The sequence below is a fragment of the Anabrus simplex genome, chromosome 6, assembly GCF_040414725.1.
Source record: "Anabrus simplex isolate iqAnaSimp1 chromosome 6, ASM4041472v1, whole genome shotgun sequence".
In the NCBI taxonomy this organism is placed as follows: Eukaryota; Metazoa; Arthropoda; class Insecta; order Orthoptera; family Tettigoniidae; genus Anabrus; species Anabrus simplex.
This window is the reverse complement of record NC_090270.1, coordinates 68,205,769-68,222,604: the sequence shown is the minus strand read 5'-3', so window position 1 is coordinate 68,222,604 and position 16,836 is coordinate 68,205,769. Positions and strand designations below refer to the sequence as shown.

The following is a 16,836-nucleotide window of genomic DNA, read 5'->3' as shown; positions in this document are numbered from 1 at the left end:
GGTATTCCTTGCCATTTCTAAAATTAATTAATTTATTTATTTATTTATTTATTTATTTATTTATTTATTTATTTATTTATTTATTTATTTATTTATTTATTTATATCTGACATGTCTGGGCTCAGGCTACGAAGTCTGCTATTATGACAAACCATAACATTATACACTTGCATAAACATAATATGTTGAACAATATAACTACTTAAGATTGTAAATTAATTTAATATAATTTAAAGTACGTAAAATTTACTTTAACTGAAATTTAAATGATGATAACAACTTTTTTTAAAAATCATGAAAGGAATGTACATTATTAACTATGATTAAAAATTAAAACTTGCAACATTTAAACTGTAAGGTTACAAACCTTTCATTTACGTTTTTTCGAATTGAGCCTCAATGGACTGAGTGATAACAACCAATATCATTTCCAGTGTCTGTGTCTTGTTCGTCTGCCGGCTTTGATATCCTGCCAGAATCCCGTGAGCCCATCGATCAACAGTTTCCTCTGCTCCTCTGGTAAAGGGCCTCTCAGTCTTCTGGGTTCTGTTTCCACCATAAAACCCCGTTAGCTTTTCATCATCCTTCTGAAACTATCCTTGTCATTGATTTTATCCTGCGTAATGCCGATCTCTCTCAGATGTTTCTCACACTCTTGGAACCATCTCAACTTAGATGCCTTTGGTTCTCGTAGAAAATTCCAGATTTACTTTGTGAGCCGGTCATTATTCATACGGATGATATAACCCTCAAAACATCAATCTTCTCTAATTGTTGTTGTTGTTGTTGTCATTTGTATCATACTTATTTAAAAATATAACTTTTGAGGATGCTTCTTAGTATCATTAATCTCAATGTCGTTTCAACTTCCTACACTTTCTTCTGAATTTCTTTTGGCTATTTACATAATTCATTGTCAATTGTAAATCACCATTTATACGATATATGCAAAAAAAAATATTAGTATTTCTCGTCGGGGATAGCTGTACAAGAGGGGAATTTCAAAATGTAATGATATGTAAGCTCATTTTATCCTAAGATAAATAGTGTGAAAAATGCAGTGCCATTAAGTACATTACCATATGGTATCCCGTGTTCTAGGGCAGCTTTCCCTTGTGGATATTCTCTCTGGGCGTTTGGTCCTTATTTATCAGAGCCATCTCCTCTTTATTATAATCTATATTTGCCATGCTAATTAATGTAGTATGAATATTCTTACTTACAGATTATCATTCTTGGATATGTGTCCATTTGTGAATTGATGAGTTGTCTGACCACCTGTTGCTGCAATATCTGTGCGTCATATCGGTGGGCAGTAGGCTTCATGGCAAAGTGGTACACAAAATGGTCTGAACGTATATTTTATTAAATTTGTTTCGTTCCTGAACTCTACCCAGAGTAGAACTTCCCTTTTTTCCTTTTTTTCTTACAGTTTGCTTGACGTCGCACCGGCATTGATAGGTCATGGTGACAATGGGCTAGGAGTTGGAAGAAAGAGGCTGTGGCTGTAATTAAGGTACAACTCAGCATTTGACTGGTGTGATAATTGGAAACTACGGAAGTCCATCTTCAGCACTGCCGACAGTGGGATCCGAACTCACTGTCACCCGAATGTAAGCTCGCAGTTGCGCGTCCCTAACCACACCGCCAACTCGCCCGGTAGATTAAGCTGAGAGTTAGTTGTAACAATGAGGGGGGGGGGGGAGAATGGCTGGGAATTATGTGTTTTACCTCTTCTTAGCGAATGTTCAACTCGTATTACGAAAAACTAACGTCCAACTCCTTGGCTGAATGGTCAGCATTGAGGCCTTCGATTCAGAGAGCCTCGGGTTCGATTCCCGGCCGGGTCGAGGATTTTAATTGTATGTGATTAAATATTCTGGCTCGTTAGCTGGCTGTTTGTGTTTGTCCCTAACAGGAACACGCAATAGTGAATACATCCCTCCATATAGGGTTGGTGTCAGGAAGACCATCCGGCCTAAAACACGGCCACGTCCACATGTGCGACATAGTTTGAACCCGCGACCCCACAGTGTGGGAAAAGCTAAACAAGAAGGAGAATTTAGAAAAACTAACCTCCATTATTTATAACCGTCTGATTGCAATGCTCTGTGTTTCTCTAGTACTCAGAATGCGATCTCCGTTGGTCACCTCATGCAAATTTAAGTCGACTCCCAACCACAACACTGGCCTGCAGAGAGAATGGTTTTCTGATAGCCACTTCAGGCTGCAACTCCCTTGTGAGTACGGGTGTAAAGCAAGTTACGCCGTATACCTATGAGAATAGGCAACCAATACAGCACTTTTGTACTGAACTGTCTAAACCTAATTTGGAGAGGGGGGAAGGGGGTGGAGGTGGCAGTGCTTCGGGAACAGCCACGTTTAGTAACTCACAGTACAATAGAAACATATCACAATAGTAATTACCTTCTAGTTTAGGAAAACAGATTAGGGCCTAGGTCTAGGAACTTTTGTACCGAGTAGGATAAGCGAGTTATTATGACAAATATTTGTGAATTCTATAAGTAGAAAGGGTTTTCTTTTTGCAAGTTACTTTACATCGCAGTGACACAGATAGGTTTTATGGCGACGACGGGATAAGAAAGGGTCATAAGTGGGAAGGATGCGGCCATGGCCTTACTTAAGGTACTTAAGGTACAGCCTCAGCATTTGCCTAGTGTGAAAATGGGAAACCACGGAAACCACCTTAAGGGCTGCCGACAGTGGGGTTCGAACCCACTATCTCTCGACTGCAATCTCACAGCAATGCGCTCCTGATCGCACAGTTCAGAATTTACTAACAGCTATCAGTCTGTTTAAATTTACAATACATTTTTTTGCTAGTGGCGCACCGACACAGATAGGTTTTATGGCGACGATGGAATAGGAAAGGCCTAGGAGTTGGAAGGAAGCGGTCGTGGATTTAATTAAGGTACGCCCCAGCATTTGCCTGGTGTGAAAATGGGAAACCACGGAAACCATCCTAAGGGCTGCCGACAGTGGGGTTCGAACCCACTATCTCTCGAATGCAATCTCACAGCTATGCGCTCCTGACCGCACAGTTCAGAATTTACTAACAGCTATCAGCATTCCATAGTCAGTTTAAATTTACAAGACTCTTTTTACAATTGGCTTTACGTCGCACCGACACAGATAGGTCTTATGGCGACGATGGGATAGGAAAGGCCTTTGAGCTGGAAGGAAGCGGCCGTGGCCATAATTGAGATGCCTTGTGTGAAAAATGGGAAACCACGGAAACCATCTATAGGGCCGCCGACAGTGGGATTCGAACCCACTATCTCCCGGATGCACGCTCACAGCCGCACGCCCCTAACCACACGGCCACCTCGCCCGGTAATTTAAAGACTGGAATGTTTTTTTAATTTCAATTCAGGGACATGGTGTGGATGAAAACTTGCGTTGATGATCAGGAAATTGGCCAGGAAGGTAAGAAAAGGGTAATGGGAGTTGACACAAAAACACACAGTTCTAGCCCTTCAGGCAAAGAACTCAGTGTTGAAAACATCCTACAAAATATGAGCTACGAAATGTAGGTAAATAAAATATAATAAATTATGATATATTCTATATTTATTTCTAATAATTGCAATCATTGTTATTTGGCTGATTAGATTAGCAGTTTGCCTTTTTCTACCACTACGAGCGCTAATGTGAGTCAAGGCAGAGTTTCACTTAAGCCCTTATAAGTACTTTCAGTTTGGACATATTTCAAGAAAAACCAAAAAAAGACTCCTGAGGATATTGAACCAAGGAACACATTACAGAAATAACAGAATTACAGAATAAGTGAATTTGGCTAGGATTTGAATCAAAATGAAAACGAGTAAAGAAGCAAACGATTTAAGGCTGTTTTCTGGAACTGCATTTAAGCAGGAAGTGAGTTTCGAATATTTTTAGTTTGAAACCTTTCCTGGCCTTATAGCCCTTCAACTTTTGGCACAGTTGAGGAAAATGTATAATTTTACGTTTTACTTTGCCTGCTGAGAAATGTTGTCAACAATAACAATTATCGGCTAAGGTTGTCAAGCGCTGGAGGGGCTGACATTTTAAACCCCTGATGGCACGTTCAGTTCGCTTCATGGTCCTCTTAAGTGACACCGTGACGATCTTATTCCAGGTCATACTCTAATTGTATGTGAAACGTAATGCGGATGCATCGGTCCTTCAGATATGACAATTCCTTAAACATCCAAAAAAATATTCACGTTTATTCTAGTACTGGGGACTGTCTTGAAGGAGACACAAAATCCTTCATGATTTTAATATGCGTTCATCACTTACTTTTCTGGTAAGTAGCATCTGACGATTATACTTCCCTCATCATCGTACAATGACCTCACGCTTACACAACGGACGAGCACATCTAATTTGAAGGCTATTACACTTTATATTTGTCACAGGCAATGTTTGCTGTGAATATCCTGTGTGTTCATGGGAGAGATTCAGCGTGGAACAAATACCTCCGCAGCTTCGAGGAAATATTAAAAACATGGCCGCACACTTCCAGTGTGTTATTTATCACTGGTAGCTTCATGGCGCACACGGACTAGTGAGTACAACAGGTGCGACACCAATGAGGGGTCGGTAGATGTAGAGTGGGCACGGCTGGTCCGTGGTCCAACAGTTCTGCACTCTGACCGGCCAAACGAGGAGGGTTGGCGACGACTATACCGTGGCTCTACGCCTCTGCATTCGGGAGACGGGACAGAGCTGGACCTCACGACTGGCCCCATACGTCGGCTGTCCTGCCGGGACAGTTCCTAGTATAGGCCACGGCCGCCAACTCCCTCACCTTCTTTGAGCATCTCCTTCACCGCAACAAATCTCTCGGCCTGAGAGACGGCGTCACCGTCTAAGGGGCCCGCCTCCCCCTTCAGGGAAGGAATGAAAACATTTTAGTAGTAGTAGTAGTAGTAGTAGTAGTACAAATGAGGGATAATAAGCGGTATCAGTCGTATGTGCTACCCAGACCGGCAAATATCATCAGTGCAGTTCACGTGTAATTACCTTTAATTTTAATAATTAATTCACTGAAGGCCGTCTCTTACATTTAACAACAACATTTAAAATAATTAACGTAATATAATTTTTAAATACAATTTTTAAGTAATATAGTACTAATAGCAAATATGGAGATATTAATAAGAGAAATAATTATAGAATGTACAACATGACAAGATAAATGAACATGAAATTAATTTTAAAACTAACAATAGTAATAATAAAACAAGGAAACGCAGTAAAAACCTATAGCTAGCAAATACATTTCTAATTTGTTTTTTAAATATGCTCATGCAGGCACTCGTTCACACCTCACTCGTCGTACAATTCAGCAAGTGATTGCAGCAATCCATCTCAAATCTCCTACTAGAAAGCAAATCCTTAATGGTGACAGGGAGGGTATTCCACAGCCTAGTGGCAGTGACTACAAACTTGCGGTGGAGTGACTGAGAGACATAGTTAAAGAGGAGCCAGATCGTGTATCGTGGTTATGATAGGAGGAGAGGTAATTAGGGTTTGATGAAAGGCAATTCAGTACACCTGAGTTTAGAACTCCATGTGGAGACTGTGGCGCTCATGAACACGAAGCCGTGACAACTCCTTTTAAAAAGGTGAAATGTGAGAATCATATCGCAGCATAAATATAAGTCTGATACAGGTGTTTAAACTCCGCCCAAGCATCTTATTACTGTTTTGAGATACGCCGTAAGTACAGTGTCTCAATAGTCTAGAATAGGTAAGATTAGCGATTTTACCAATTATATCTTAAGATATTCTGGGAGTACAGTAGAGTAGCGTTTGAGATGGAAAAGGGATTTCTTAACTTTACGGCAAGTATTTGTCACTTGTTCAGTCCAATTTAGCGTCTAATTCATTATAACACCTAAGTTTCTTACTGACGAACAATAGTGCACGACGGTATTGTTCAAAATAATTGGGGGTACATGTCTACTTTTTAACAAGTTAAGGTTCCTTTTGGTACCAAATAGTATGATCGGAGTTTTGTTAGGGTTTATTAATAAGCTGGTATTCTTTGCATAGTTTATTCATTCGTCGTAAATCAAAATTTACTCTGTCAATGGCTACATTTATGTCTTGTGGATACGAGTGATAATAAATCTGAAGATCATCTAGATATAGGTGGCACTTGCTGTATTTCAATGCGTCCCCTATATCCTTCACACTAACAACAAAAACTCATGTCCTCATCCGTAGCGTAACGGTTAGTGTTGTTAGCTGCCGTCCTCGGAGGCCCGGGTTCGATTCCCGGTACTGCCAGAAATTTAAGAATGGCAGGAGGGCTGGTATGTGGTTGAAATTGTACACGCAGCTCAACTCCAATGGGGGTGTGCCTGAAAAGAGCTGCACTACCTCGGGATGAGGACACGAGTTTACTTACTTACTAACAACAAATAAAAGTGGGCCCCAAACCGACTCTTGCGGGACACCTATTGACCTGTTATGCCATCTTGAGTACATTGTTCCCACTGTTACTCGTTGCCGATGATCAGTGCGGTATGAGCTAAACAATTTCAAAGATTTCCCATTAAAGTTTAGACTGCGGAGTTTGAGTTGTAATAACCCAGGGCAGACTGTGTCAAAGGCACTGCTTAGGTCTAATAGTGTTGCTACAGTCACATATCGTTGGTGTATTGCATGTCTGATATTGTCCGAAACTCGCAGTAATGCTGTCACGGTAGTATGTCCTTTTTCAAAGCCGAATTGAAAAAGGGTCAAGGAGGGAATTGGACTGAACCTTATCCTATCTGATGATCCAGAAAGTTGTCATCCAAGCATACTTTGAAACGTAACGTGTCATGTACACCACCTTTAGTGCGAAAACAACTTGTTCTAAGTCATATATTCCCAATAACTTACCATGGTTCAGTCGTATACGACGACATATTTGAAACTTTGAACGTAAAACTACACAAGGTACTAAACGCATGTGTTCGTTACGTGACAAATGCCAGGCGTGACGAACACACACAACACCCTCTTACATACAGCTGCAATGGTTGAAAATCTATGAACTTCGGTAAATCTCAATAGTGTTGCTACGCAGAACATTCTCAAATTGAAAACACCATCCTACCTTTATATTGCATTTAAACCCATGGAGTCGGTACATAACTGAAATAATATGTTTACAAATTACTTTTCAAATTCCTCTCCATCGTACCACTTAAATTTAACAAATCCTTTATTTGCTCTGCATCACGTATCTTCAACGTCCTTAATCTTCACCGCGTCGCAAATAACACTAACTGTGCTCAAATAAACAGTCCTTAACATCTACCTTCATGGGGCTGAGACCAGGCATTCTTGTGTCTGACAATCCGAAATATGTATATTTCTTAGAAAATTGTTTCCCTGTTTTAACTTTAGATTCTTTAGAATCTTGCAGTCAAAAATAATAAACAGGCTTAATGATTTACTTTTTTACTTATTATATAATGTATATTTTAATTTTACTGGATTTCATTAGGTATTTTAATGTTTTAAGTTTAATGTTTGATTTAACTTTTAAATATTATAAAAATATAGTTAGTGTTTTGCATTATAATGTATTATATGAAGACGCTACTAAAGGGACTTTTCAGCGTCAGTGCCATGTAAATTATCAAACAATTCAACTTCAAATTTAAACCTCCACATGTCACATCAAATAACGAAAGTCTTCTTCTTCTCCTAACGCTTTTTCCCACATCTGTGGGATCGCGGGTGCGAACTGTATCGTACATGTGGGGTTTCGCTCTATTTTACGGCCGGATACACTTCCTTACACTAAACCTATATGGAGAGATGTAATCACGATTCCGTGTTTCTATTCTAGTTGGTAGTGTATTGCGCTGTCTGAATATGAAGAGGAAAATGTTGGAACAAACAGTTCCCGAAGCAGAACAATTACTAAGACGCGATTAAAATCCCAGACCCGGCCAGGAATCGAACCTGGGACCCTCTTAACCGAAGGCCTCAACGCTGACCATTCAGCCAAGGATTTGGATATCAAATAACGAAAGTTTCTACCAGTTATGAGAATAATAGAGTAACTGTACGCTGTTTGACACAAAACGTTGTTGACTGAAAATTTTTAGGTTATGGATACACGTACGACCGAAGAAAAGGATTACATTATCTGTAGTAACATAAACAGAGCTCTAGAATTTATCTCGAGATTTGGAGCTCCAGTTTTATGTACAGTACTTTGACTATCAAGCGAGTAACTACAAAATTAAATAAGTAAATATAATAATTTTGCGTGGCTATTTCTAGCCGGGTGCAGCGCTTGTAAGGCAGACCCTCCGACGAGGGTGGGCGGCATCTGCCATGTGTAGGTAACTGCGTGTTATTGTTGTGGAGGATAGTGTTATGTGAGGTGTGTGAGTTGCAGAGATGTTGGGGACAGCACAAACACCAAGCCCCCGAGTTAAGGGAATTAACCAGTTAGGGTCAAAATCTCAGACCCGGTAAGGAATCGAACCCGCGACCTTCTGGACCAAAGAACAGTACGCTAACGATCTAGCCATGGATCCGGACATTAAATAAGTGATTATAATTAAAGCACATGAACAAAAAACAAATCAAATGCACAAGTACTCATCACCTACAGAGTCTGGTTACACGTCAGACTCGCTTTCGGTTCCAAGGCTCCCGGGTTCGATTCCCGGATGGGTTGAGGATTTTAAAATTAAATGACTAATTCCCTTGGCTCAAAAGCCAACAGCCCTGTAAGTCAAACACCACTCACACCATTATCATCTACCACAACTACACGCAGTATCATATACACGGCTGATGCTGCCCACCCTCGACGGAGTGTCTGCCTTACATGGGCTGCACCAGGCTAGAAATAGCCACACGAAATTATTATTATTATTATTATTATTATTATTATTATTATTATTATTATTATTATTATTATTATTATTATTTCTGGGTCACTTTCAGTAATGAAGACTTATTATAACTGTTAACATCACCCATTCTATTTATCTGTTTATCCTTTAATTTAAAATGTACCGAGCTCGATAGCTGCAGTCGCTTAAGTGCGGCCAGTATCCAGTATTCGGGAGATAGTAGGTTCGAACCCCACTGTCGGCAGCCCTGAAGATGGTTTTCCGTGGTTTCCTATTTTCACACCAGGCAAATGCTGGGGCTGTACCTTAATTAAGGCCACGGCCGCTTCCTTCCCACTCCTAGCCCTTTCCTGTCCAACCGTCGCCATAAGACCTATCTGTGTCGGTGCGACATAAAGCAACTAGCAAAAAAAAACAATTAAAATATTCTCATGTTAATTTTATTATAAACGTCCTATTTATTTATTTATTTATTTATTTATTTATTTATTTATTTATTTATTTATTTATTTGTTCTTTCTTTCATAATCTGTTTATCATGGTTGGTTTTCCCTCGGACTCGGCGAGTAATCCCACCTCTTCCGCCTCAAGGGCACTGTCCTGGAGTAGGAGACTTTGGGTTGGGGGGATATAACTGGAGAGGAGGACCAGCACCTCGCCCAGGCGGCCTCACCTGCTATGTTGAACAGGGACCTTCTGAGGGGATGGGAAGATTGGACGGGATAGACAAGGAAGAGGGAAGGAAGCCGCTATGGCCTTAAGTTAGATACCATCCCGGCATTTGCCTGGAGGTGAAGTGGAAAACCACGGAAAACCACTTTCAGGATGGATGAGATGGGAATCAAACCCCCCTCTACTCAGTTAACCTCTTAACCTTCCGAGGCTGTGTGGACCCCGTTCCAGCCTTCGTACCACTTTTCAAATTTCGTGGCAGCGCCGGGAATTGAACAGGGGCCTCCGAGTGTGGCAGCTAATCATTCCACCACAGAAGCGAGAATGTATTTATTTATTTATTTATTTATTTATTTATTTATTTATTTATTTATTTATTTATTTATTTATTCCTGACTTATATTTGTAGCGAAGTTAGGGTCCACTGCCCTCTCTTACATGTAAATACTTAAAATAATAACATTTAAACATTTAAACATGAAAGGAAGATATTATAACTGCACAAAAAATTATACTACGGACAGATACGCTATGATTTAAGTTTCAAATCATTAGGGCATTTAGAGTGATAATAACGAGTGGGTTGGCCGTGCGGTTAGGGGCGCATAGCTGTGAGTTTACATCCGGGAGATAATGGGTTCAAATCCCATTGTCGGCATCCTTGAAGATTATTTTCCATGGTTTCCCATTCTCACACCTTAATTTAGGCTACGGGCGCTTCGTTCCCACATCTAGCCCTTTCTTATCCCATCGTCGCAATAAGACCTATCTGTGCCGGTGCGACGTAACGGAAATCTTCTCAGTAAGGCGCTAAATTCATCGTCATTCCGTTTAATTCATGTCGTTGTTTGGTCCTTTAAAATGGAAATCATTATCATCATCTTGCGCTTCACCAGAGAGCATGACCCCTCCTGCTGTAAAATACAGCAGCTTGTGAAGTGTACTGTTAAGAGGTGAGTGAATTAGTTTGAAACTCGTCCCGGTTGTGGGACTACACAAGGGAACACTGCAGTCAGAGGAGACAAAGCAAGTTATATAACAAATGTTACTTGACGTAGAAAATACAATTTACTCCCTTCTCTCGTGTTATCATTCCGCTCGAGTGGTTGGTTGGTTGTACTTGAAATCTCACCGAGAATTTGTTTGTTAAAGTTCCAAGATGTGCATCGAGTCCCGCGACTATTGTTCAACAAACAAGTCCCTGTGCTCGCTTCTACGTGCGGAAACTGATGACAACCTCGAACTGAGTACACTGATCGATACGGTATAATATTACAATCGAAAGGATACTGTCGGACCTAACTGGGTCAGGGAAGTGTTGACGGTCTGAGTGGCTCAGACAGCAGAGTGTAAGTTGGCAGGATCGGTACCAGCTCGGTCTACTGGAGTCTGAACACGTTGCTAGCCTTGTCTCGATAAATTCACGTACACGTAAAATAACTCACGTAAAGAACTTCCTATTGGACAAAATTTATGTCGCCCGGCGTCTCCAAAAACCGTAAAGGTAGCTACTGGGACGTATTATTATTATTATTATTATTATTATTATTATTATTATTATTATTATTATTATTATTATTATTATTATTATTATTGTTGTTGTTGTTACGGAGTTTTCCGTGGTAGTTAGAGGAGAAAGAAGGTGCGGGGGGTGAACAGGTCTCAGGCTACTAAATTAAAGTGAATTTAAAATTTAACAAGGTTATATTTTCTTTCCAAAATTCAGAAATAACATGAAAGACAGGTACAGAGTAGCAAGGCAATAAAAGTACAATTACAATATTTACAGGATTTGGGCTTCGAGCCCCGACCTCACAATTCTTGAGCAATTAGCCCAGTTTTACCCCAACACAAGTTTCAACAGAGGGGCGGAAAATCCCATTCATACCAGGAGCACTTGCTCCAAATTACACAGTAAAGCCTGCTTGAGGCGCGCAGAAAACAAAATATTCAAGAAAGAGCAACCCGCTCTCAAATTTTAAGCCTGTCAAAGGCCACACCTAATTCCACCTTCAAGCTGTCCTCTAAGGACATAAACACAGGGGTAAAATACCCAACCTACTGAGGCCTATTAAGTGAGAAAAGGTTAATTATATGGCCTCTAAAATACCAACTTGAGAGGAGGCGATCTGCACTCCTAATGCATTTGTTTTAAAACCTAATCTGGCTCTAGGCCACTAATGCAAGGGCTAATCCCATACTACAGAGGTGACTTTAGAAAAGAACAATTTACATTACATTAAGGAAGAATCGGTTGTGAGAAATAAGTTCACCTCAAAACAATATGAGTGGGAGCTCGAGAGGGTTAAGCACTCTCTATCCCAATATGTAGCTTAAAAGATAGAATAAATACAAAGTGTCTTTACATTTTAGGGAAAGTTACATGGTGGAAACGCTTCGGACCCGCCCCGAGAGTTAAACTGCTGAGCTAGCAAGAAAAGAAGTTATTAAATGGCCATTACCTGGTTGTTGAACTGCTGCCCGAAGAAGGAGGCGCTTCCCGCCCCCTGCTATGTACTTTACACACTGAAAGATGGTACTGAAGTGGCACCGAGACCCGAAAATCAGCAGTTTATATACTCTCGCGGAAAGTTCGAGGCGTTTTTGAAATGAGAACACCCTCCCACAAGGATTTTATTGGTTCACCAAGAAAACCCCTACACAAGATGAAGAAGAAACACATTATTGGTGGAAAATTACTTAAAGAAATTCGGGATTGGCTAAATTCAAAACAAGGGGAAAGAAAGGGTTAATATTGCCAACTTAAACAATGACTGAAAAATTTAGCAAAGAACAAACTTTTGAAATTAAATTTTCTCCAAAAAAACAGTTCTTTCACTTCGCACTAGGGTGCACCGTTGTAGTTCTTCAGTAGTGTCCTCTAGAAGCGAATGTTCACACTTCTTACTACAAGCAAAACAAAAATACATCGAAAATAACACAGTTCAGAAACTTCAAAATTTCCAAGTAGTGACATCTTCAGGATAACTTGAAAATTAACACATAAGACAAAGTTCAGACTTCTTCTAGTAGGGGGTTTTCAACTGGTGCAATTTTTAAATTAGCGGCGTGGAGGTGTACCGCCCGGTACAATTATTATTATTATTATTATTATTATTATTATTATTATTATTATTATTATTATTATTATTAAAATGCTACGTTAGGAAGGACATCAGAAGTAAAACCAGCCTTGTCCATGTGTGCCACACAGTAATAATGATTGTCCAGATCAGATCCATTTCTGACGATATTTACTAATTCAGTGGCCCATTGGCTACATTGTTAGTTACTTCCTTGTATCTGTCTCGGCCTGTTCCCAAGGCTTTAATAATATTGAAGTAGTAGAGTATAAGCAGTGGTACTAAATGCATTCCATTTGCAGTTATGAATGGTGTGAAAGTGTCGCTCATAGACCAGGTTGGTCCGGGCAAATCAATGAACCTGTCGGAATGATATTAACAGCGCCTTCTGACGTATTCAGGAGAACAATGGAAAACTAATAATATAATTTCGTGTAGCTATTTCTAGCCGAGTGCAGCCCTTGTAAGGCAGATCCTCCGATGAGGGTAGGCGGCATCTGTCATGTGTAGGTAACTGCGTGTTATTGTGGTGGAGGATAGTGTCATGTGTAGTGTGTGAGTTGCAGGGATGTTGGGGACAGCACAAACACCCAGCCCCCGGGCCAATGGAATTAACCAATGAAGGTTAAAATCCAGGACCCGGCCGGGATCGAACCCGGGACCCTCTGAACCAAAGGCCAGTACGCTGATCATTCAGACAACGAGTCGCACTAATGGAAAACTATCACAGTACAATTTTCCTAGTCCACATTTGAAGTGATGCCTAAGCAGTCCATGACAGCTGATGGTGGAACTGGTGGGGGACCAAAGCAGACTCCGGGCTGGGGACTAAACAAAACAAAACAAACAAACAAACAAACAAACAAATCAAACGAACAAACACAAACACTGTAAATCCTTCCAAGGAATAATCTATAAAACTCAGTGAACTAACACTTCCATAATTCCCAACTTTCTACTTACACTACAGCTCCATTCTAGGTAATATACCTTTATCCATTCGTTTCACACTTACATATTCAATTAAGACAAAGTCTAGATTCATGCCACGACCGTTTTGATGAAAATCCACTGAAAGTATCACTCGACTTCTATATAACATTTTAAAAATAAATTCATGTAACATATCTTGAATGGCACAGAATATGTTCAGTGAGTCATCGAAGTAATCCTGCAATATTTACATGAAGGGAAAAAAATTTACTGTCGGGGAATTCCTTTATCTAGCCTGCTGTTGCGTGTTCATTAATTTTAGAGTAAAGATGCATGCTCGAAGATCCTTAGCCCCGCTTTTACCGTAGGAAAACTGTCATCAGCATTAAGAAGAGAACCTCGCTTTATGTACATGAATAGCAAGTGGTTGAACAAAGTCATTTGAACTATGTTTGCTAACAGCCCATTCTAGGAGGCACACCGCAAAAAAGAAAAACAGCTTCACTTCCGTTTCACCCGAGGGAAGGCGGGAAAGAAGCGAGAATTACAGTTCCGCTGACACAGGGATGACATCCTGGACTTTACTGTCGACTTCAGAAGATTAAAAGGTTGATATCAAGAAAATTGCTGCAGGATATCACTATATGCTTCTTTGTGTGAGAAGCCCTTTTGCCTAATATAAAAAAGTTATATTATTCGCTTCAGAATGCAGCTTTTGTTAAGTCCTTTATGTGAGGTACTTTCACAAAGAACGAATATAAACAGCGGGAGGATATCCTTGAGGCCACTTGAGCCCCAAGAGGCCGCGAAGTTCTTTGTTTACAGAGGGTGATATATAAAGAAGTTGACAATGTTCCATCACCGAGTATGTTCACGACGATACATATGTAATAAGCCACTTTAAACCTACAGTTATTTGCAGAAACGCATTAGCGATATATTGCATCATTTAAAAGCGATGGAATATCGTGATCAACAACCGCGTGAGAATTCCAACACCATGTGATAATCTGATACCTGCTGTGGGAGCAAGGGGCAATGGGATCAATCCATTGAAAATTAGACACCTTATGCAACTAAATTGAACGATAACATAATTTATGATAAATCTCTCTGTGTGTTCAAAGACATGCCTCACACTGACTCGAAGTGGCCTATGCCTGTAATTAGAGCGCTGGAAGGATTTGAATATCCGCGAAGTTAGTGTGTTGAAGGATATAAAACTGTATGACAGTACGGATAATATTGCTGATAATTTCTAAATAATGAATTTTATTGAATTTTACTCATGTATACTCTTATTTTTGCTTCTGGTTGGAGACCCTTGATATTGGTATGGGAAAATAGTGATGTATAAAGAGACCATAAAGCCGTAAATCTGACCTAAGTCTCACTGGCTCCTGCTCGTAGTTAATGGAAGGAAGGAAGCATGGAAGAAGGGTGGGAGGGAGGAAGGAAAGAAGCAAGGAACAACGGTCAATACGTCGGTAGTTGTCGCAAGAGGAAATCCCTCATAAATCTGTGACTGTAGGGGTTCTGGTGCTAAGTATCAGGTTTATTGTATTATGTTAACAAATCCAACTATTTCAATACCAAAAAGAAAAAAAGAATAAAGAATCAAGAAAAAATAAAAAACAAAAAAGAAAATAAAAGAAAAAATAAGAACAAAACCAAAAAAGAATAAAAAAGATAAAAGACCAAAAAATAAAAGAGAAAGAAAAACTAAAGAAACAAAAAACCAAAAATAAAGAAAAAGGTAATAAGAAAGAAATAAACAAAAGAAAAGAAACGAAAAAGAAAACAAAAAAGTAAAATGGAATAAATAAAGTAATAGAAAAGTAAAAACAACAAAGGACAAAAAACTACAAACTGAAAGGAAAAAAGAGAAAAAGACAAAAGAAAAAAGAAAACGCAAAAAAGAAAAAACGAGAACAAAAGAGAAATACAAGAAAAAAAGCAAGGAAAGAATAAAAAATAGAACAAAATTAAAGAAACAAAAAACAACAAAACAAAAAATAAAACAACCTGTACTGTAGACAAATATTTACAATATCCGCGGATAACCATTCGGGGATGCGGATGCGTGTGCGGATGAAGGAACTGTGGATGCGGAAAATATCTTGTATATCCGCGCAGGGATCAATTACAAGGATTGTTTCACAAGTCAAGGCCATATCCTGCGATAAAGCGGCAAAAGTATAAATTCACTGTTTGCATTTGAACTCCGCTGGTAATTGCTTCTCAGTGCTAACACCTGTCAGGGAAGATAGAGTTACCAGTTGTAGGTAATGTTGTTTATACAGGGTGGTCGGAAACAATGTGAACCGGGTATATGAGCGTTAGAAGGTTGGTCATACTGATCAATAATTTGAAAAAAAAACGGTAACTCATGCCGTTGTCGTTTTAACAGCTACTGAAGTGAGCCAACCAGATCACTTCGAGGACGAATTCAAATGGGCTTTGTGAGGCGGTATTCCTGAATCTGCATGTGGCTGAAGACCGGCGTGAGATAACCAGTCAAAGAATGAAACTTCGCTGGGGGAAGGATCTGAGCACGGACCTCCGAGGTGCCAGCAAGTACACTACGGTGTCACTGGCTAAAACCAACGGTGTGTTTGTGTTTGATGCTGATTTCCCAGCACGTCTCTCAAGCCGGTTTTGAGTGACCTGCATATTTGGTAACACCGCCCCGCAAAGGCCATTTAAATTCGCCCGCAAAGCAATCGGATTGGCTTACTTCAGTAGCTGATAGAATGACAACGGCGCGAGATATCGATTTTTTTTTTCAAATTGCTCATCAGTATAACGCCCGTAGCCTTGTTGAAACACCGGATCCCGTGAGATTTCCGAAGTTAAGCAACATTGGGCGTGGTCAAGAAGTGGATGGGTGGTCATGCGCTGTTGGTGCAGGGGGATTAGGGAATGGAGGAGCGGAAAGGAACTGGCCACCCTACCGAACGTAACCTCCGTCTCAGGCAAACCTCTGTGGAGTTTCGGATCTGCCTTAGAGCAGAATACACCCTTACCCTTACCTTATCATTATGAGCAACCTCTAACGCACGTATACCCGGTTCACGTTTTCTCCGACAACCCTGTTTACTGTATATATCAATTGGACTGCGTATCATTACGGTATATTACTAAAATAATCATTCAATAGGGCAGAGTCACGCATGTACTGCGCCAACCAAGGAACGAACCCCGTGGATCGAGGAATGTCAAGAAAATACAATAAGAGTAACTGCTAATTAGAGACAGCGCAGAGT

General features: G+C 40.1%; 1 protein-coding gene across 1 annotated transcript in view; it reads left to right on the top strand.

Moving 5' to 3' along the window:
• Nucleotides 1-3,398: 3,398 nt before the first annotated feature.
• LOC136875864 (mucin-17) overlaps nucleotides 3,399-16,836 on the top strand; it is a 57,772-nt gene continuing 44,334 nt past the window's right edge. The window contains exon 1 of the mRNA XM_068228228.1: nucleotides 3,399-3,447. Within this exon, the coding sequence (XP_068084329.1) occupies nucleotides 3,399-3,447 (49 nt within the window). The remainder of the gene's footprint in view (nucleotides 3,448-16,836) is intronic.